At 38.6% G+C, this 21,335-nt stretch overlaps 1 protein-coding gene across 1 annotated transcript in view; it reads left to right on the top strand.

The window, feature by feature from the left end:
* LOC150098711 (putative thiopurine S-methyltransferase) overlaps positions 1–8,287 on the top strand; it is a 41,596-nt gene extending 33,309 nt beyond the window's left edge. The window contains exons 8-9 of the mRNA XM_090405217.1: positions 4,565–4,609; positions 8,041–8,287. Of these exons, the coding sequence (XP_090261343.1) occupies positions 4,565–4,609; positions 8,041–8,201 (206 nt within the window). The 3' untranslated portion in view covers positions 8,202–8,287. The remainder of the gene's footprint in view (positions 1–4,564; positions 4,610–8,040) is intronic.
* The last annotated feature ends 13,048 nt before the right edge of the window (positions 8,288–21,335 follow it).

Genomic DNA, 21,335 nt, shown 5'->3' with positions numbered 1-21,335 from the left:
AGGTGGGGGGTTGTCAGATGTCCAGTGAACATCTACCAGAGTCGTAACTCCAACTATGAAATTCAGAGAAACGCCATAGAAATCTCCATAGAAACGCCACAAAGAGACCATTGCCACCGTGTCATAAGGCTGCTGGTGTAAATGCGTGGTTTGTGGATGGAGACGAATGTCACCACATTTGACTGGTTTTCACAGAGTCCTTATTTCAACCATATTGAACATCTGTGCGATGAAGTGGATTGTCGGATGAGGTCATTGGACGTCCGCGACACAACAGTTCAGGACCTCATCACAGGAAGAAGGGTCAAAAATTCCCATTGACGTCTATCTCTTGTGGAAACTGTGCTCCGTAGAATTGCTGTAGTCATCGCAGCCAAAGGACGTCCTACATCTTATTAAGATGACCACCATGGCTGTTTGTTCCTCGCAAACTATGTTCGTTGGCTTCCTTCCAAGAAGTGTACTTGGTCACGTGCACCACTACGTGTTCTAGTCAACTATTTAAGAATGGTGCTGGTCAGTATTCGTCACAATGGGAAAACAAAGGATCTTTCGGAGTTCGATACGGTTGATTGTCTGCCAGTAGCCACGAATTTGAAAACAGCAGAGATGACAGGATTCTCAAAAGATGTGATATCCGGGGTGTTAATCAGTCGAAAAATAATCCACATTGCTTGTCTAAGAGGCGTAACTGTAGTCCTAAGACCGTGCGTCAGGAACGAGATCGCCGTCGTCTGAGAAGGCTTGTACAGATGAAAGCTGTTCTCACATCACCGAACTCGGCACAGAGAATTGAAGAGGATTGGTATTGGCAGTCGCTAAAGGAGATTAAATAAAAGTTTCTAATTCAGTGGCCGGTATGTGTGGCAGAGAAAAGAAATGTTGTTTCCAGAATTTTCGGTGAAGAGTTGTATAGATTGCCTGTTCATCCGCTTACTGAAAAGTGTCGAGTTTCATGATTATGAAAAGGAATGCACTGCTTATGTTCTGTTATCTATATGATCTCTGCGAGGACAAATTAGTTCCATATCCTATACAAAAGGAATAAAGACGACAGCATTTATAAGAACCGTTTTACAGAACCTAAATTAGCTGTTATTTTTGAAATTACATCAAAAGCAACTAAGGCTATGAGGCTTAATAATCAGAGCTAAGGTCTGTCTTGGAGTTTTGTCCGATTTGCTGTTTCGCAAATGAAAATCTCTGTTTCCAGGAGAACTTTTAAATAAATAATAAAAAAATAACATATAAAGTTTATCAGCTTCCTTAATGGGATTCGAAACCCAGATCTTTCCAACCTAAGAGCATAGTCAATAGCGACTGCTGAGACTCAGCATAACTTAGCCCTTCTCATAGAAAATTGAAACGTTTTTCATACCACAAATAGACCAACCAATCAGAAAAGACACTGAGTCGACAGACAGTCCTTTTACAGTCTCTGTTGCTTTGGCATAATCATAAACAATAATAGCCAAAGCAACTCAAATGGCAGAAAGGTATAGGACAGAGAAGACATCAAAGAGAAAGAGAAGCAATCTAGTGTATTATTATTAGGAGAGACCTCCAGGAAGTCAGGAACTCGTGCGAATTACTATTCGCACGAGCTGTCATACCTGTTCTTGTATTTATTCACGCTATTTGCACACACTGCATCCAACGGCAATCTATTCCAATCATGCAGCACTCTATGAGAGAAAATCTACCCTCACCCCCTTTTTGACAGCATTCATTCTCAACTTCCAAGGATGCCTACGTGTCCTTTTCCTACCCTCCATAAAATGAAAAATTCCAACAACTGAAATCCTGTATGACCCCTTCAGAAGTTTGCAAGTCTCAATCATGTCACCCCTCTTTCTCCTGTCTGCAGTCTACAAATTCTCAGTCTGTCTTCATAATCACTATTCCACAATCCTGATGTCATTTATAACATTGTCCTCTGCACTCTCTTTCTACTCTATTAGAATCACAACGGAAGCCAGGAGACCAGACCTGATCACAATAGTCCAAGTAAGGTCTTATCAAGGTCTCGTAAAGAGGCAAAATGACTTCCTTATCTGTACATGCCAAGGTTCGTTTCAGCATTGTCATTATTCTCTGAGTTGTATTTACAATTTTTGCTATATGACCCTTGAGCTTTAACTTCCTATCTACTAAAACTCCAAGATCCCTAGCCTTATCAGTTTCTTCTAGCATACATAATATGATTTTGGATATCTAATCACACCAAAGTGCATGTCCTTACATTTGTTAAGACTGAAATGACAGCCATTTTCACATGCCAACAATTCCAGCCTATTCAAATCATTCTGGAAGTATTGCATATCAGCAGTACTCCTAATTACCATACCTATCTTTGCAGGATCAACAAATAGCTGTATATCGCATGTTAAATCCTCCCCAATGCCATTAGTGTACAGATTGAATAACAGTGGACCGACATCTAATCCTTGAAGCACACCCCTGGTGACTTTGAATCTTGAAGATTCATTCTTCCCTCATATACGACTTTTTGATATCTGTCAGTGAGACATCCTCTTATCCATTTTGTCAGCGCGAATACATCAATAGTTTATAATCCAATCCCAAATTCTCCAATTTATGCAACAGTATTCCATGCTGTATTCTCTCAAAAGTCTTTGCAAAATCTAAAAGTATCATGGTGTATCCATTACCCGTTGTCTGTTTATATATATATATTTATTCGCGATTTGACGAATTTGCGCTTACAAAATGAAGCAAAATTTCTTCAAAAGTTTTAGTTATTTGTGTAAGGTAAATATTACAGATATATTATTTTACCTAATAATCATGCAGAGGTTTCTGTGGTTAAGAAGTTCAATCGAATCATTCCGGTTTTTGTGACCACATTTTTATTAAAAAAGACTGTTTTAAAACTAAACAAGTACTAAACAACAAACCCCCATAAGTTTCTTTAGTCGTCAGACTAACATCTTCAGGGGTAAAGTATAACTAACAGTTTAAAGCACAAACTATATGAAATTACGAAAAAACAAGTTCATTTATTGGTGTTATGAACAGCAAAAAAGTTCGTTAAAAAACCGAATAGCAGATCAATACAACCGAACCACGCTAACGGCCAAGACGTCTATAGACGTTCACGTTATCATGGATGCGAAGTGCTTATTAAAATTGTAATACCATTGTTATAACAATGAAATATATGATGGATACGAAGCGTATGCGGATGCGTATTTGATCCATTACGGCCGGTAAGGTGGTTAATACGTGTTAGCTGAAAACAATGCTATTTGATGTCGCGTTCTGTGGTTCACGTGATTTCACTCTGTCCGAGGTCTGAACTGGGTAAATTTTTAATAAACGCTAACCAAACTTGATTTTTATTGCGGATATATTATTTACCTAGTTATAAACTGTTCGTTTTTTATTATTGTTTCTTAATATGATCCCACCCATGAAAGTCTGTTAGCCTAAAATATATATATCCGATCTTAGAAAATGCGAGACTCATTTTATTATTATTATTCGTGACACTTCCAAGGAGTCTGAAGACGCATCGCGGGAGGACACCTACTGTACAACTCTCCGTCTCCACTACTACTCAGAACCTCTACTACCAATCACCTACAGCAACGCCATCTACTGCCCACAACCACCATCACCACCGCTGGTATTTTTTGTCTGTAAATTGCGTGTGTCCTGAAGGACCGATTTGTCTGTATGCGGGATGAAAAACCGTAGTTTCCGGGAGAAAAAACCCTGCTATCTCCGTATGAGATCGGCTAATTCACCTTCAATTGAAAAAGTCCATCTAAAGATTCCTCCCGTCATGACGCGAATCGAACATAGGCCTTTTTTAATCGAAGGGCGCAACGTACCATCGTTCTTTCAATTTTGCTACGGAGGCGCTTTGTGATAATTTTTGTTGGACTCCTAATTTAAGATAAATACGGTTTTCGGAATATATGCTATTAAACGATATTAAAAATTAAATAATATATTTACCAATAATACTTTTACAAAAAAAAAAAAAAAAAAAAAAACCTAATTATAAAGAAATTTTTCTTGCTTTTCTGTTCAGCAAAATCTAGGTGAATGAAGATAGCATACAGCCTCTAATAGAACTATCGTTTGTAGTAGTTTTTCTCCACTTCAGTACTGCCAAATATCTAATGTTCCCTGGATGCTATAGTTTTTTTTTTTCACAGTTTCTTATAATCATGTTAAGTATCTTCATTTTTTTCTTTTGTTTCATTGAAATTTCACAGATAAGGAATCAAAACCCTTGTACGACGTGAAATGGCTGTGTAGAGGATCGCTGTACAATATCAGTACTATTTAATAACAACAAAGGATTTCGAAATTCTCTGTTGTCTTTCAGTTACAGAATTTATTGCATATTTTAATTTCACACACACACACACACACACACACACACACACACACACACACACACACACACACACACACACACACACACACACACACACACACACACACACACACACACACACACACACACACACACGCCAACACAAGTAACAGCTTGATTAATTTAAATTATTCTTTCAATCTATTTTTACAGGAAGTCCTCATAATTTTCCAAGAGAACTAGTGCACTTCCTTTTTGGTAAGTAAATAAGTTACTTCTTTAGTTTCTTTTCCTTTCTTTCTTCTCTTCTTCTATTTTTATCGCAAAGAAATAATACCCATTCGTTATGATTGAAATGATAAACAGCTAGTTATCCTGCAGCGCAGGATAACTAGCTGTTTATCATTTTATAGAACAAACAAACTCAGAAAAAGTAGTTGCAGATGCGACTAAACAAAATTATGTGTGGCTTGAAATGTTAGCCAGTTGAATGAGGCTGGTTGGTCGAGTGAATAGTACTCCTACTCTCTAACACAATACGTTGTCGATTCCAGTCTCATCATTGGCATGGATGTTTGTAAAAGCCTTTCCTAAAATTTAGAACCAAATTTTCTAGGTTTAAATTGTCAGGTCTGTATTATTATTAATGGGAGGATAATAAATGTATTATTTTATATCAAATAGTCTAGCATTGTTCAATCGTTAAAATTTATACACACAGCGTGTTTCCCTTTAAGTAAGGAGACAACAGTTATTATATGAAAACAAAGAACTTTATTTGGAATTGTCAATTACACAGATTCAAAATAATCTCCCTCCAACTCCACACGACGTTTTACATCTGCTGTACAGGTGTTCGAAGACACGGTGGAAGTCCTGAATTGAACCTCCTTCAGTGTGTGTGTGTGTGTGTGTGGGTGGGTGGGTGGGTGGGTCACAGCGCGTTGAAGTCCTCACTGTCGCTGAAACAACACTCCCAAGGTACACTTCATCTTTGGGATGACGAACAAGTCTGCAGGAGCGTAATCTGGAGAAAAGGTTAGAATATTCGATCACACAGATTGACTTCGAAGCCAGAAACTCCTTCACAGGCAGCGCATAGTGCGCGGGTGCTTTGTCGTGGAACAGAAATCAACTTTTGTTGTGGAACAGTTCTTTCCTGATACGTCGCATTACTCCTAAATAATACTGACCGTTCACTGTGGTGCACTAAGAAACAAATTCAAGTTAGATAATTCCAGCAGCGTCAAAAAAAAAAAAAAAAAAAAACATTTTCTTGACACGTGATTTTTGCAACCTGACTTTCTTTTGCCAGGGAGAAGACGTTCCACTCTATTCCATGTTCTGGCATTTCGTTTCCGACTCAAACTGAAAACACCAACTTTCATCACCGGTGACAATTCTTTACAACACATCACGATCTTGATCAACTGCTTGGGTGAAAGTTTGACAACATGCAACCCGGACCTGGTGCTCTCTCTGTTCGTGTGCGGCACAAACCTCGAACAAATCCTCCTTCTATTGTATAAATCTCTTTCTAAGATTAATCTGGCCGTTTCCTTATCGACACAAAGCTGTACAGCGAGTAGCTAGTGATTATTCGCCTGTCATGGGCAACAATTTCCCTAGCTTTCGGCACATTTTCATTTGTCCATGCAGAAACTGGCCGTCCACAGCTTGGTTCATCCTCCAGGGACTCCCTCTTTTCTTTAAACGTTGAAACCAGAAGAACACCTGTGCATGGCTAAGACGGTCATCGGTGTAAACTTTTTTTTAGTTCTTCTACACTTCTGTAGCAGTTTTTCCTAATTTACAGTATAAGTTTATCACAGCTCTCTGCTGTATGACGTAAAGTCTGACATGCCTCACTCACACATTGTTACTTCAACTAAGGCTCTAAATAGAAGGTACGCTTACACGCGCAATCTTGGATCCAGAGTCGCCCACAGTCGCATTTGTTCGAACTCTTGATTTTTTTTTTTAGAATTATTTAATCGATTGGATAATTATTAAACTATTTAATTTTATCACTAGGCTTATAATTCTCGTTATATGCTCAATTCAATACTCACTTCACAAAGTCTAGAACAATCTGTTGGTTTTTATTCATCCAGCACGACGACAATTCTCTAGTCATATTGCCCTGCTATCCTGATATCTTGGAAATCGATAGACACTGACTCCTTTAGAATGCCTGTCTGTACAATTTGGAGCAGAACAACTCCCCCATTTCGCTATAAATCAAGAAAATCAAGAGCTCGAACGGGTGCGACTGTGGGCAACTCTCGATCCAATATGGCGGCAAGTTGGCGTACCTTCTATTTAGAGCCTTAACTTCAACGTTTGCCACACGAAAACTGCTGCGTCACCCAACTCGAAAGTTTCAGCTGCAATTATAACACACTCTAGCAGTCAAAACTATAAACAAGTTAGTTACTTTTATTCAAAAGAATGTCCTGTAAAAAATCATTCTCTTTATTTAACGGGCACACTGTGTAAATAAAACAACGGATACTTGTTATATTTACCTTTTTAAGGCTTATTTTCAAATGATGCTTTAAATGCCTTTCGCTTTTAAAACACGAATTTATCCACCAGTCAATAACTAATTTAAGAGAAATACACAAATTTCAAACACAAATTACTGAAATATATCTTCCTGAACTTTGCTAAATCATTAGACAAAATATAGCACAATGGAATTCTTTTCAAATTCCTGCAGGCCACTATTACTGGTCAAACCTGTCCAAATCGTACTTCCGCGATCGCAAACTCCGAGTGAAACTACAAGGAATTAAATCGTCTGTGAACGCAGAATCACTGCTGGCGTCCTCCAGGGCTCCTTTCTATCACCTCTGCTCTTTGCTATCTATGTGGCTAACATCCCATGCACAGTTGCCACCACAATCACCCTATACGTAGGATACTACAATAATGATCCGCTACTCGTAAACTAGATCGGCAACCGAAAGCTTCAAAACGCTGTCTCAATACTAGAACAATGGTTCAAAATATATAGAATTTATGTTAATGTCTGCATTAACATAAAAAAAATCAGCTAACGCCTTTTTTCCTTATAGGGAGTAGGCGAGACCTTTATACCCTATCTAGCTTTTGGAGACAGAATGGGCAGTTCAATCTCCACCGGTAGCCAATCAGAGATAGCCCATGTCTATCACTAATTACAGCAGCCACCGATGAAGACCAAGAGATGGCAGACAAGTGCTGCCATCTCTTGGTACCTAACCCTAACAAGATATGTTATTGTCTGAAATAATGTGGGTACTACGGTCGATTTTCTTGAGTTTACGGGACGAAAAACCCGAGTTTCCGGGAGGAAAAACCCGCTTGCCCTTGCCAGAGATTGACTAACTCGGGAATCGGCCGAAGAAAGGCTTAGAAAAAGTTCCTCCAGTCGGCGACTAGACTTGAACTTAAGTCTGACTTCGAGCGACCAAGCGTAGAGGACACAAGCGTCACTTCCACTGAGCTACACAGGCCGAAATTAACATAAATTATGTTAATTTATGTTAAAGATATTATTATTACCTTACTAATGCTTTCTTTGGAAAATCAGTTCAGTTTCTGATTAAACACCTCCAAAATAATTATAAAATTATTTTAATATTGTCTTTTTTATTTTATATATTCCTCACATCAGTAATTGTTTGACATTCTGTTGTTTCCAGATAATCACTGTGAAGTCGAGCTTTTAGAAGCATACAGTATAAATAAACAGTCGCTTCAAATGCGAGTTTCTGACAGTGAAATCATACAAACAGTATATTTTTTAAGAAAACGAAATGCTACAGAAGAATATGGATCTACAACTTCAGAAAAAGAGTGTTAATACTGAACACGTTTTTAAAAAATAATTAATCCCATTCCTCATAGGTTTAAACAGATGTTGCAAAATAAACGAAATTCTATAAAACATCTGCATAGTATTATTCCATTTACAAGGAAAACGCTTACACAAAATTTTTCTCTGTCATACTTCATTTTTTTCAGTAATATCTGCATCCTTCCAGTATGTTAGGATGCAGATATTTCATCTCATTCAGTCCAGTACGTGTTGAATAGGATGCTATCATCATCTCATTCAGTCCAGTACGTGTTGAATACCAGTATCAAGGTCAAGATGAAGCGGGATAGAGTTCAGTAATGTCTTGATCGCATCTGTAAGTCACATCCATCCACTTTTCTCATTTCCCCCCCCCCCTCTCTGTATCTAAATAAAGTTATATCTATCAATTTATAATAAAGTATCTAAATAAATAGAGTTAGTCGGTCTCATTTAGGTAAGGTTTTTTTTTCACCTGAAAACTCGGTTTTTTCGTCCCCTAGAACAGGCAAACAGGCCTTCGTGAACACACGTGGATTACAGTCATGAATACATCCCAGCCATATGTTAGTCCTGAGCCCGGATAAAAATTGAGAGGTTTGGGGAAGCAAAGGCGAACTACCTTCTAAAAATCTCACCAAGAATACTTTGTGGGCAATGCCTACAAAGTCACCTACAGTGACTTTCTAGTACTACAGTACTACTTTTTAAGGTTTGGAAACGAATCAAAGGGGAAAACCATAATCTAAATAAACGGTTGTTGCTCCAATGTTGGACTCAACACATATCGATTTTGCACTACAAGCACTTTACATAGCCAGTTTCAAACCTTAAAAAGTAGTATTAATCTATTAACAGGTTTTCCACTCACAATTATGTTTACTGGCAAACACACAAATTACTGATATAAGATATCTCACGTACAATGCACCTTTTAAACTTTCGCTTAGAATGCTGTTGTTCCTTATATGTGCTTCAAATGTAATCACAGAGTTGAAAGAATTCCTACATGCATATTATAATTTTTTTTATGTTCCTAAGGTTCTTTCTCTCACTCTCAATAAGTATTTTCGATTAATCCAATTTTCTTAATGTTTTTAAATAGAACGTATGGTAAGTTACATTAAAAGCTAAATTGAGATTTGTTAGTTAGGTTTGATTTGGTTATAAATTACATTCAAAGAAACTGATGCTATGAGGCTAGTATATAATTTGCTAATTGGTGTGTTTCTCTTCCCGGTTTGGCTGTTTTTCAAGATGAAAATTCTAAGTTTCCGAGAAGAAAAATCCTGCTACCTGTGTATGAGACCGCCTAACGCACCTTCATTTGAAAAGTCTTTACTAAAGTTCCTAGCGTCTTATACAGGATTAGAACCTAGGTCTTTTCAACCAAAGGGTATCATCTGCCTATAATCAACTTTTATTTTGCTTATGAAAAAATATTACAGAGTCATAACCAAGGACTTCTTTCCAATACACATACATTTTATTCTTCAAAATCCCACCAAAAGAACACCCATGAAAAAAAAAAAAAAAAAAAAAAAAAACAGCATTGATATCGCAAGCTACACCAGTGTCATAAAATTCTCTTGAGTGTCATCTGTAACGTGAAGTATGAGTTTGGGAAATGTTTCGGAAACTCACTTAATATATAATATAATATAATATATGCTTAATTATTTTCTGCGCGGTTAGCCTAATGGCTGTGCGCTTCGCAACCATATACCTGGGGAAGGAGTGTCCTAGGTTCGATTCCCGTCGGTGACGTGAGGAGCTGAAGGATCTTCCTCAGCCATAGCCAAGTTAGCCGGTCTTGAGCGTGGACAGCAGGGTTTTTTCCCCAGTTTATCCTCAGGTTTTTCATCCCGCAAAGCAGACAAACCGGTCTTGAGAACTCAACACTACAGGACATAGGATACACCGGAGCGGAGGGCTAACGACCTTATCCCGTGAACGGTTTGAGGTCCGTTGATTAATAAACCCTCGACACCGCAAGGTAAAAAGAGGGAAAGGAAGATGAGATCAGATAATATAATAAAATATATGTATATATATGTGTAACAGAGAAAAATACATCAGATGGCGCAGTATGTAAAAAGCTTATGTAATAGTGTGTTAGCGGGGGTAACATAGTGAAGATAGTAAATTGTGTACTGAGTTAATACAGATATGAAGTAATAGTGAATGTAGATAATGGTGACTGTAAAGTGTCCTTCCATGACGAGTTCTTAGTATCCATAAAGGTATCACGCAATAAATAATAATAATAATATATATATTTTTAACAGTACTTTATTGCTACGCTATCGCCATCTAACAGCAGTTTCCTATTTGAATACTGCATATTAATATGTGCAGCCGATAGGTAAAAATCTTTTAAATATTGACTGTTACTTCAATCACATACCATGATCTGCATACAACGTAATCGTTCTTTATACATTATTGAGTATAATCAAAGTTCTTTATGATATAATAAAAGTAACAAATCATAAAATTACAAGAATTTTATGATTTGTCATTAAGTCTGAGCAGTTTTAAACGTACAATAGGTAATCAAAAATATTTTTGAAGAAAGTATAACTATGGTTGTGAATTATACTAATCATTAAATTAATTATTACCAAATACACAAATATGCTGGGTTTTTGTGATTAGTAACGAACCAACCCTCCAGCTTTAGAAGGTTTTCTTGAAGCTTTCTGGTAATGAAATGGGGTCTGAGAGATCTAGTTAGTATTGCCGTATCGTCCGCATATAGGGCCAAAATGGAAGTCATCGGATTGTGTCGGATGTCTGACATGTATACAGAAAACAGCAATGGAGCCAGTAGAGATCCCTGCGGCACTCCAGCAAAGATATGGCGCTGGGACGATGTAGAACCGTTGATTTTAACTTGCATTGATCTATTCTGAAGATATGAATGGATTAGATGAACCATTTTTAGTGAGGTACCGGCTGAGATAAGTTTGTGCAGGAGTCCAAAATGCCAGATTTTGTCAAATGTTTTGGATAGGTCTAGGAAAACAGCTCCTGTGCACTGACGCCAGTTGTAACGGGTGGTGATGTATTCAACAATTCTGTGGATTTACTATGGTGTTGCCGAAAACCAAACTGTTCTTTAGGGAGGATGTTTAGGTCATTTACTAAGGTTTGGAGTCGTGAGAGGATGACCTTCTCTGCAACCTTACCCGGATTGGAGATGAGACTGATTGGACGATAATTCTGCGGTAAGTGTGGGTCTTTGCCTGGCTTATGTATAGGAATCACATCAGGCAGTTTCCAGGTGGAAGGAAAATAGTGAAGTCTTAAGATTGCATTTATTATACTGGTCAGGTGCACTATAGGTTTTCGAGGCAGCAGCTTGAACACCCTGTTTGAGATGCTGTCTGGTCCAGGAGCTTTATTGTTCTTAAGTTTTTTAATAATATCACATAATTCAACAATGCGGGTGCAATATGGTCAGCACTGGTATCTGGGAGATTTAATGCTTGCCTGACCTGTCTGTGGATTTTGTACAGATGATTGAAATCTAAGTTGTGTGTAAGAAGGTTTACATTGATCCTCAAGATTTTTAGTATGGCTTCTGCCTTACCTGCATCTGTGTGGACTAGGCCCTGTTTTGAGATTATGGGGGTAAGGGATCTGTCTTTATTTTTGATGTTTTTCAGTAGTCCCCAGATAGAGTGATCAATAGTTGAGATAGAGGCTAACTTTTTATCCCAAACTTGGTTTCTATGAGTTCTAAGTGCATCTCTTACTGCTCGATTCAATCTATTAAACACTGTCTTGTCCTGAGGAGCGCGAGTGTTATGAAATCTCTTCCTAGCTCTGCCCTTCTCTCTGATCAGGTCCATAATGTCCTCAGGCAAACGATCAGGCTTGGGAACAGGTTTCTGGGAGGTTGCAACCGTTATAGCCGACTTAATCTGTTGGGTGAAGCTAGTCACTGCAGATTCCACATCTTCTGGTGTGCTTTTGTGAGGGACGGGTCCAATTTGATCCCTAAGTGCTTTAGACAATCTCTCCCATGATATGCCTGAATGAGAGGGGGAGATAGGCATTCTTTTCGCCCAATTGCAGTAGAATTGGGTTGTGATCCGACGACAGCTCGTTTAGTGATATAAGGCTGTACTGTAGTTTAATGTCTTGCAGGATAGCTATATCCAGGATGTCAGCAGTGCTAGACGTACTGATGAGTTGGTTCAGTGGGTCCAGCCACAACAGCATAGTTTGATCCTGTGTAGCCAGAAAGGATGCGACCATTTTTATTGGTAAATTTACTGTTCCAAGCAGGATGTTTTGCATTGATATCTCCAGCGATGACGACTGGTCCTTTTACTCCAAGAATGGCATCCAGATCTGAGGTCAATAATGTCTTTAATGGAGGGTTGTACGCAGAAAAAATGTTAAGGTTTCCAATTGAGTTTGTGAGGACATTAATTCCTGTGATTTCGAGGTTGGTGGTAGTAGGGTTGGTTATTGAATGATGATTGATATAGTTTTTGATAAGGGTGGCTGTACCTCCACCTCTATAACCAAGTCTGTCGTTTCTGTAAATCTGATACCCTCTAATTTTCAGGGTGTCAGCAAGCCTTAGGTGAGTTTCATTAATTAGCAATATATCTGGGTTGTATCTATTATTAAATTCCTGGATTTCTAACAGTTTATTTTTTATACCGTTGGCATCCCAAGCAATAATCCTAAGAGAGTTTGGAACGATTTTTTCTCTATGCATCAGAGAGTGCAGATAATATGGATTGAGTTTGCTGTAGGAATCTTTTTGTGACACTTAGGGATGGATTTGAGTTGCTGAAATCCTGCAGCATGTTTGCAAGAGAAGAGGTGATAATAGCTGATAGATTTGAATGTGGATTATTCAGGTTCTGGGTTTGTACTATCTGTTTGGAGCGGACCACATCCGCATATGTTCTCGCTTGATTTTGAAGATTCGTTTTCTTAAGGGGCTCAGTTAATGATGGGCGAGCACCTGTTGTCATGATCTCACTCTTGGAGAACTGAGGAGCCTGAGCTTCAGGAACTCTCGCACTAGATGACGAGGTAGATTGATGATTTGGATCACCCCATCTGTTTTTGGGGTGATGTATACACCCTCTATAATTAGCAGGGTGAGGACCCCCACAATTAGCGCACTTAGCCGGGGTGGATTTTGGCTTGGCGCAGGTGTTTGTGGGGTGATTCTCGCCACATTTTAGGCATCTGAACTGAGCTTTGCATAGCTTCTGGGCATGGCCAAATATTTGGCATCGGTGGCACTGCCCAGAAGATGCTTTCTTTCTCAATGGTTCTGGGGTGATTTTGAGTCCACAGATTGATTTTAAATTATAGATGTCTTTGTAAATGTTATGAATTTCTACTAAAACTAAAGGCATAGATGTCTTATTTGATCTAAACATTCTAGTGACCTTTATGGGACGTAGATCCTGTAAGCTAAGGTCAGTAACTATTTCATCCGTGTCAATATCCTCGGAGACTCCTCGTAGGACTACTTTCAGATTTTTTTCGGAGGCAAGTGAAAATGATATTGAGTTCCTCTTGCGTCCAATTCCTTTGTAAGATTTCTATAATCAGCCACCGTGGTGGGCTGAATTTTTATACCTTCGTCTACATTTTTAGCAGATTTATAACTTATTTGTAAGTTAGCCGTGATGGTTCTTAGTGTTGTCCATCTCTGCTTTTCCCTTAGAATAATCGGTGGTACCTTTTCATTGGGGGAAGCAGAGGGATCTGAAATGGGAACATCCTTGTCCATACCAACATCATTTGTTGGCTCAGCAGCGAGAGTTTTTCTCTTCTTACGAGCGTGGATTTCTCCTTGATCAGAAGGATTAGAGGTAGAGACAACTAGATTGAGTTTTTCCTCCATTTGAGGAGAGTCTTCATTTTCCTTAACGTCGACTTCAGGTGAGGAATATAAATTTAAGTAGCCGGGCCAATTCAGTTCAAACTTTTTGAGAAGCTTTTTAATAAAAATGAGTGCTAGACTTTTATCGAGTGACTCGATAATGATGTCGGGGTCAATCATGCTAGTAGACCATGTTGTCAGCTTGAACTTCTTTTGGAGTTTATCAATAAGTACAAGATTCGGCTCTTTATCGAGCAAATCAGTGAATACGTCTAGGTCAGGTACGCTCATATCGTTTTAACTGCGTATGAGCGTTAAAATTATTGTAAATTTCTAATAAATTTACAATAATTTATAATAAATAAAATAAAATATAAGTTACATCATTATTTTTATAGAAATAAATATTCATTTTTATTATTATTATTTTTATTATATAATTACAAAAATAAAAACCTTACGTGATATTCAGTCAGATATCAAATCAAAACTTCAAGGGCTAGTCACTTTTAATGTTCACAGTAATCCTATCATGCGAGCTAAGAAAACTGTCGTAATATATAACGAGCAGCATCGTATAATAACTAGACTCTTTTTCAGATTATTTTGGAAGTAAAGAAATATACTACAGGCCTTACCGAAGTAAGGAAGCAGAAAAATAATTATATGCAAAGTACCACATGATGTGATAACGTAAAAAAAAATAAGGAACTATTTTATGCAGCGTAAGCCTATAGTACGGATGGTAAGAAAAGCCGGAAATGTAACTTATTCCGCTACTTGCAAGATAACCTATAAAGAGTATAGGTCAAAACAGTTCCAACTCTAGTTACAGAAACTGTTTGATCTTTAATTGACCTCTTACGGAAATACTGTATATGTTTTGTACTTTTGCAGTATTCGTTACTTTATTAAATGCATTCCCTGAAATAATGGCGTCTGATTTTTAATTGAAAAATATAGATCACTAAAGGCATATTTTGTTTTTATGCTAAGTTGAAATAATTCTAAAATGCAATTTTAGTACGCTGTAGTTTTAACGTCTTGTCGAATATATCCCTGCCTCTTGCAAACAAAATGTGGCATTTATAAATTATAAATTAACAATTATAAATATAATAGCCAGCAAATTTTTCTTTTTCTTTCTTCTCCCACTTCACAAGAACAGCATATTATGTACAATTACTATAACCAAACGTTATACAATAGCATCTATCTTATTTATGGAAATAGGGCTTGTAACAGGGAAAGAAAAAGAAAGAAAAAAATAATAACGCGTACACCACTGCAAAAATTTAAGACATTTGAGACGTGTTGCAGTGAATTATAAATATAATAGCCCAGCAATTTTTTTTATTTCACCAAACGTCACAATATGTAATTATTATAACTAACTGAAGAAAGGAATTGCACAATGATCCTCAACTATCCTTATCAGAAAAGGACAGTTGTTATATTGGTTATAATTATCAACTGAATAAAACTAATAGCTGTCCACATCTCCAAGAGATTTCACGCGGTATACTGAGGCACATTTTGGCCAAATGGAAAATCTTTGCTTTGTTAGTGTAAGTGGTGGATTCAAATCCACTATATCGTGTGGATGTTTATAAAAGTATCATTTCGGCTTCGGAGACTTGTTATAGGTGTTTCTAATAGCCTAGTGATAACTATAGGGCGTGATTTTATTTGCCTACTAGAGGAAATTTTGTAAGCCTTGTCTCAGGTAGTTCTAAAGTTACGGATGCTCAGTGCATGCAAGAGGGTGTTTACTCTAAAAAAGAAACTTCATGGAGATGATTTTAACCCCGAAAACTAGAAAATGCGACCACATAAACACCGGTACGTATAATCAGTTATTAGAAACGGCTGCCAATCGGTTTTCAAAAAAAAAAAAAAAAAAAAACACGACGGCTGCATAGTATCTTTAAGCCAGCCAAAGGAATTCGAAGTTTTATTTTGTACTTTTTTCGGTATTAGTTAGTTTAGTTCGGCATTTTTATTTTTATTTCATTTATTTATTATTATTTTTTTTAATTTCGGGGCACTTTATCGGAAATTTTGCGACTTCTCTTTAAGGTCAACCTAATCATTTTCTTTAGGTTGAAAAATGACGCAGTTTATTTCGATAAACTGTATCAGATTATACGACTATATGCTATATATGTGTCAGACTAAATAAATTTTCTAATTCTGCTCTAATTCTACATATTTTATAGAACTAAAACTTTTAATTCTACAAAGGAAGTAATCAGTGCACTTTCAACTTTTACTTTAGGAAATAGGCGAGCAATCGGTCTCTCCTTTTAGCTGTCATCAAAAGTTAAGTCTATAACTGTTCACAACATTAGAATTATAGGGAATGGAATGGAATGCGGTAGACAATTGTAGCCATCTTGGGACTCCAAACTCAAGCACTTATTGTCGGAGGAATTATGAGTTCTACTCTCAATATTTCTGAGATTCAAGGTTAAAAAAACTCGATTATTCAGAAGTAAAAAATTGCGTATACACTACCTACGAATAATTTTCCGGACACTTTAGCAATTTACAATTGATACTAGCAGGCGAACGCTAATATCTGGTATGTTCGCGTTTGGCTTTGATCACCTCCTGCATCCTTTGAGGGAGGCTTTTCACCAATGTGCAGCAGACATCAGATGGAATTTGTCTCCATTCCTCCATCAAAGCAGCATTGTGTTCAGCCACAGATCGAGGAGATGCTGCTCTGGACCTCAGATGTTCGATGGGGTTGAGGTCAGGACTCTGCTCAGGTCAAGCCAGTCGTTTACCACCCAGTTGCAGCTTTTTGGCATGGGGAATTGTCGTTTTGATAGTAACATGGATCCGTTCCATAAAAACTCCACGATGTAGGGAGCAACTGATTATCCAGGATATATCAAGGTACTGAGCTGCCTTCATGGAACCACGGACAACGACCAGCGGTCCCACTTCGAACCAGCCGAATGCACCACCACACCATTACTCCTTCACCAGCAAACGTTGTTGTGGGTATAACACACTGTGGCAACAAGCGTTCACCAGACTGCCTACACACCCACACCATGCCATCAGACTGGAAATAGGTATAACAGGATTCATTGCTCCAGAGTACCGTTTTCCATTAGTCAATTGTCCAGTTCACATGCTCTTTGCACCATGGCATACGAGCCCCCTTGTTCGTTGTTGTGATGGTCCAGAGAATCCAGTAAATAGAGTTCGTTTCGTACAATATTAATGCTCACCATGGAGTTACTGGTGCTCTAGAACTCATCACGGATGGTCCGTACCGATTGCAGTCGGTTTTTGCATCCCACCCGTTTTAACACCCTCTTGTCCCTGTCAGTCATTTTCGGCGGTCCCCTGCATGTTTTCCTGCATTAGTGATACCAGAACGTCTCCATTTCTTGATCACATCTCCAACTGTTGATTTTGGATGCTCCAATTGAGCGCCAATAGCATGTATGGACATGCCACTAGTGTGGCAGTCCACGATGACAACTCTCTCGAAGTCACTGAGTTCACGTGGTGTTGTAATACCACCTGTATTCGACTGCTACGATGAAATACTACTTCCTACTATCTGTACACTGATTTTTATGTTATTAAGAAACCTGGATATGTTCCATAACTTCAAATAATAGGGGTGTCGGGACAATTATTAATAGTGGTGTATATGTCAGTTTGATTATTTCGGGAACTGACTGAAAATAACTTTGCAAAGTTCATCTCGAATTAAGCTTGTAACATACTTTCTTCTGGCGGTCTAGCATATGGTACAAAAAGTTCTTACCAGACTACACAGACCCCTGCTCTTTTATTATTTCTAATTAAATAATAATAACTGCTAGCTCTGATTTTTCCCCTCCATTCTCTGTGCAATGAAAGTGATACCCTTCACGTCCATGCCATACAGATTTGAGACCCACAATCTCCTCCATTTCGAGTGAACATCAATTAATGCGGGGGTGCTGTACGCCGGCATCCAGTTAGAGCTGATAGGTTCAGGACCTATCAGTCGAGACCAATTTATGATAAGGAGACTGCTCCATCATCTTCCAAGAGTCCATATTCTCTCAGTGAACGTCTCCACTCTGTCCTTTCATGTAACCATGAACAAACTAATGATGAACCTTCCAATGACAATGACACTGAGACGAAAAGAAATCTCCCTCATAAACGAATACTAATTAAAAGTACACAACACAACCAATCACTTCATAAAAATCGTGCCAGAATCTCCACATTAAAAATTCACTTTCACATCCATTTCGCTAAATCCGTGGCATTAACATCAACATAAATAACATTCACTTCGAGTCATCCAGACCAGAATTCCCACTCTTGAAAGGAACTAAACAGCGTCTACATCCACTACTGTTCACCTACGATGTCTAAATTGCACACGACACAATTCACCACAAGGGTAGCATCATTGCCTTTGTAGGATCAGACATTACATGCCATCGTATACCCCCCCCTGTAGTTTTTTCGACAAACTGACATCAGAAAATTGTTAAATAATTTGAACACAAAAAGGTCTTCTGGTTTCGATGACAATTCTCCATTTGCTGTGACGCATTGCACACCAGAGCTAACACCCGTCCTGTATTGTCTCTACATTGTATTATATTATACACGGACCAGTCACTGAATTAGAAACGTTTATGCAGATGTACGTAAAAGTCCCTTACGCAGCGTATATGCAAAATACTTGGTCAGGTGCATCGACACGTGTTCTAGGCAACTATTTAACAATGGCAATTATTGGTGGTCAGTCATCGTGAATAGTGTGTGGATCACAATGGGATAAGCAAAGGATCTTTCGGAGTTTGGTAAATGTCTTATTCTGGGTGTCCGTCTGGCTGTTGCCACGATTCCGAAAACAGTAGAATTGACTGCTTTCTCAAACGGTAAGATATCCCGGCTATTTAATCAGTGGAAAAATAACTCATTGCTTGTCTAAGAGGCGTAAATGTGTTCCTAAGACAGTCTGTCACGAACGAGATTGCTGTCATCTGAGCAGGCTTGTATGGACAAAGAGAACTTCCTGTGTGCAGCAATTGACCGACGCATTTAATGAAGGATGTTCTCTACCCATAATATCACCGAACTATACGCAAGGAATTGAGAAGGATCGATATTGGCAGTTGAATGCGTATACGGAAACCACGGTATTAAATAAAATTTTCTAATTCAGTGGCCGGTTTGTGTACATAGCAAGTACTTATCCTAATATGTGGAAGCAATCTTATATCCTGCCTATTCCAAAAAAGAGGGACGCTTCTGACCTCAAACCACCGACCAATTTCCATCCCCTCACTCCTCAAAAAATAATGGAGGAAGTCCTCAATAACCAACTTCTCCCCTACTTAGAAGCCCACCAATTCATCAGCGATCACCAGTACGGATTCCGTCATCCAAGTTCCACAACTGACCTCTCAGCTTACATCGGCCACCACTGGTCACTTACCACGGAAAGATTGGGCAAAACTTCTGTTGTCGCTCTTCACATATCAAAAGTTTTCGACCGCGTGTGGCGTCGTGAAATGCTAAATAAATCGACTTCCTTTGGTCTCCCTGTCACACTCTCTCTCATTAGGTTTCTCTCTGGTTGTTCTCTGCGAGTCATGGAAGATGGCTCCTCTCTTTGAGCTGCACAACCAATGCTGGAATGCCTCAGGGCTCTCCGTATAAATACGATATTTTACCCAGAAGTTCAACGAATTCGAATAGCGTCGCGAATTATTGTAGTATTGCTTTCCACCGTTAAATCCTTCGTGAATCAGTATGGCAACAGCTGGCAAGCTGAAAGCCTACATTCTTGGGTTATGTGCTTTTTTTTAATGTGAAACTGAAATGGATGATTTTAAGTAGCAAAAAATCTGAAACAAATTTTGCTTCGACCTCCAATAAATAAAAACTTGCTGCAGAAACCACCGCATGCTTCAGGAGTGTTTAGTAATCGCCAATATCACCGCGGCCGGAAAAAGCACGTCAAGTTCGCATATATATGTTAACGATACCAAGCAATTTTATAAATCAGGTTTTAATCCTTTTTTTTCCTAAGTAAGCAAACAGACACGCAAGTCAAGTTTCCCAAGACATGCACTACGTGCAAGTCTTGGGCAACTCGTGGTAAAGATGGAGTAAGCCCAGATCACTTTCCTTAGTATTTTCCCCTAATGCAAAGCACATCCACTTGCGGAGATGTAGGTGCTATGCATTAAAGGCAAGGGCCTACCCAGACCGGTTTTCCTTTGGTTAAGTGCGGGGATACCGCTCCAAAAACTTGTAAAATCCCCCAGATCACCCAATAATGAGCGATCTGCAGGATCAGAAAGTCAGAAACTCAGTTGGCTCTACACCGTGGCAGACTCACCTCACCACCGAGCAGAGCCGCTCATTTGCTCATCTGGAAGGGTAACAGCAACAGCCGTGCCTCAGTTAACTTTACAGGCTACAGCATTCCATTCATTACCCCCCCCACACACACACACACACACGCAGGCTCTAAGTGACAGCAACAGCCAAGCCTCAGTTAAAACTTCACTGGCTACAGCATTGCCATTCATCACCCAAACTTCCAACCGGTTTCGACCTTTATTGAAGTCTCATCAGTGGGAGCCAGACCAAAAAAAAATACCAAGGGTGAAGTAATGCAGAGCTTATAAATTTTACCTAAACAAGTTGCCACAAGGTGCTTTGATTTATTAAATAAAAATCTCCGGATGAGAGTAAGATATAAAAAGTTTTTTAACTTGGGTTTACTATGTTAAAGATACCAAACAATTTTATAAGCTAGGTTTTAATCCTTTTTCCCCAAGTAAGCAAACAGACAAGTAAGTCAAGTTTGCGCCTGCATCTAGTACAAGTCTGGGGCAACTCGTGGTAAAGGTGGAGTAAGATCCGATCACTTTCCTTAGTATTTTCCCCTAATGCAAAGCACATCCTCTTGCGGAGATGTATGGTGCTATGCATTAAAGGCAAGGGCCACTACCCAGACCGGTTTCGACCTTTATTGAGGTCTCATCAGTGGGAGCCAGACCAAAATTTACATTGCATTAGGGGAAGTGATCGAAGCTTACTCCACCTTTATCACGAGTTGCTCCAGACTTGCATTACGTGCAGACGCAAACTTGACTTACGTGTCTGTTTGCAAGTTTTTTTATGAAAGAAAAGAAATGAGAGAATGAATGAAAGAAAGATAGAAAGAAAGCATTCTCTTTTCTTTGTAAGTGCATTTGCAATTTTACTAGCGTTCCTGATCTCAA

This window comes from Typopeltis vanoorti, chromosome 15 (assembly GCF_054136105.1).
Source record: "Typopeltis vanoorti isolate ZY-2024b chromosome 15, IOZ_Tvanoo_1.0, whole genome shotgun sequence".
Classification (NCBI taxonomy): Eukaryota; Metazoa; Arthropoda; class Arachnida; order Uropygi; family Thelyphonidae; genus Typopeltis; species Typopeltis vanoorti.
This window is presented reverse-complemented; position numbering and strand designations above follow the sequence as displayed.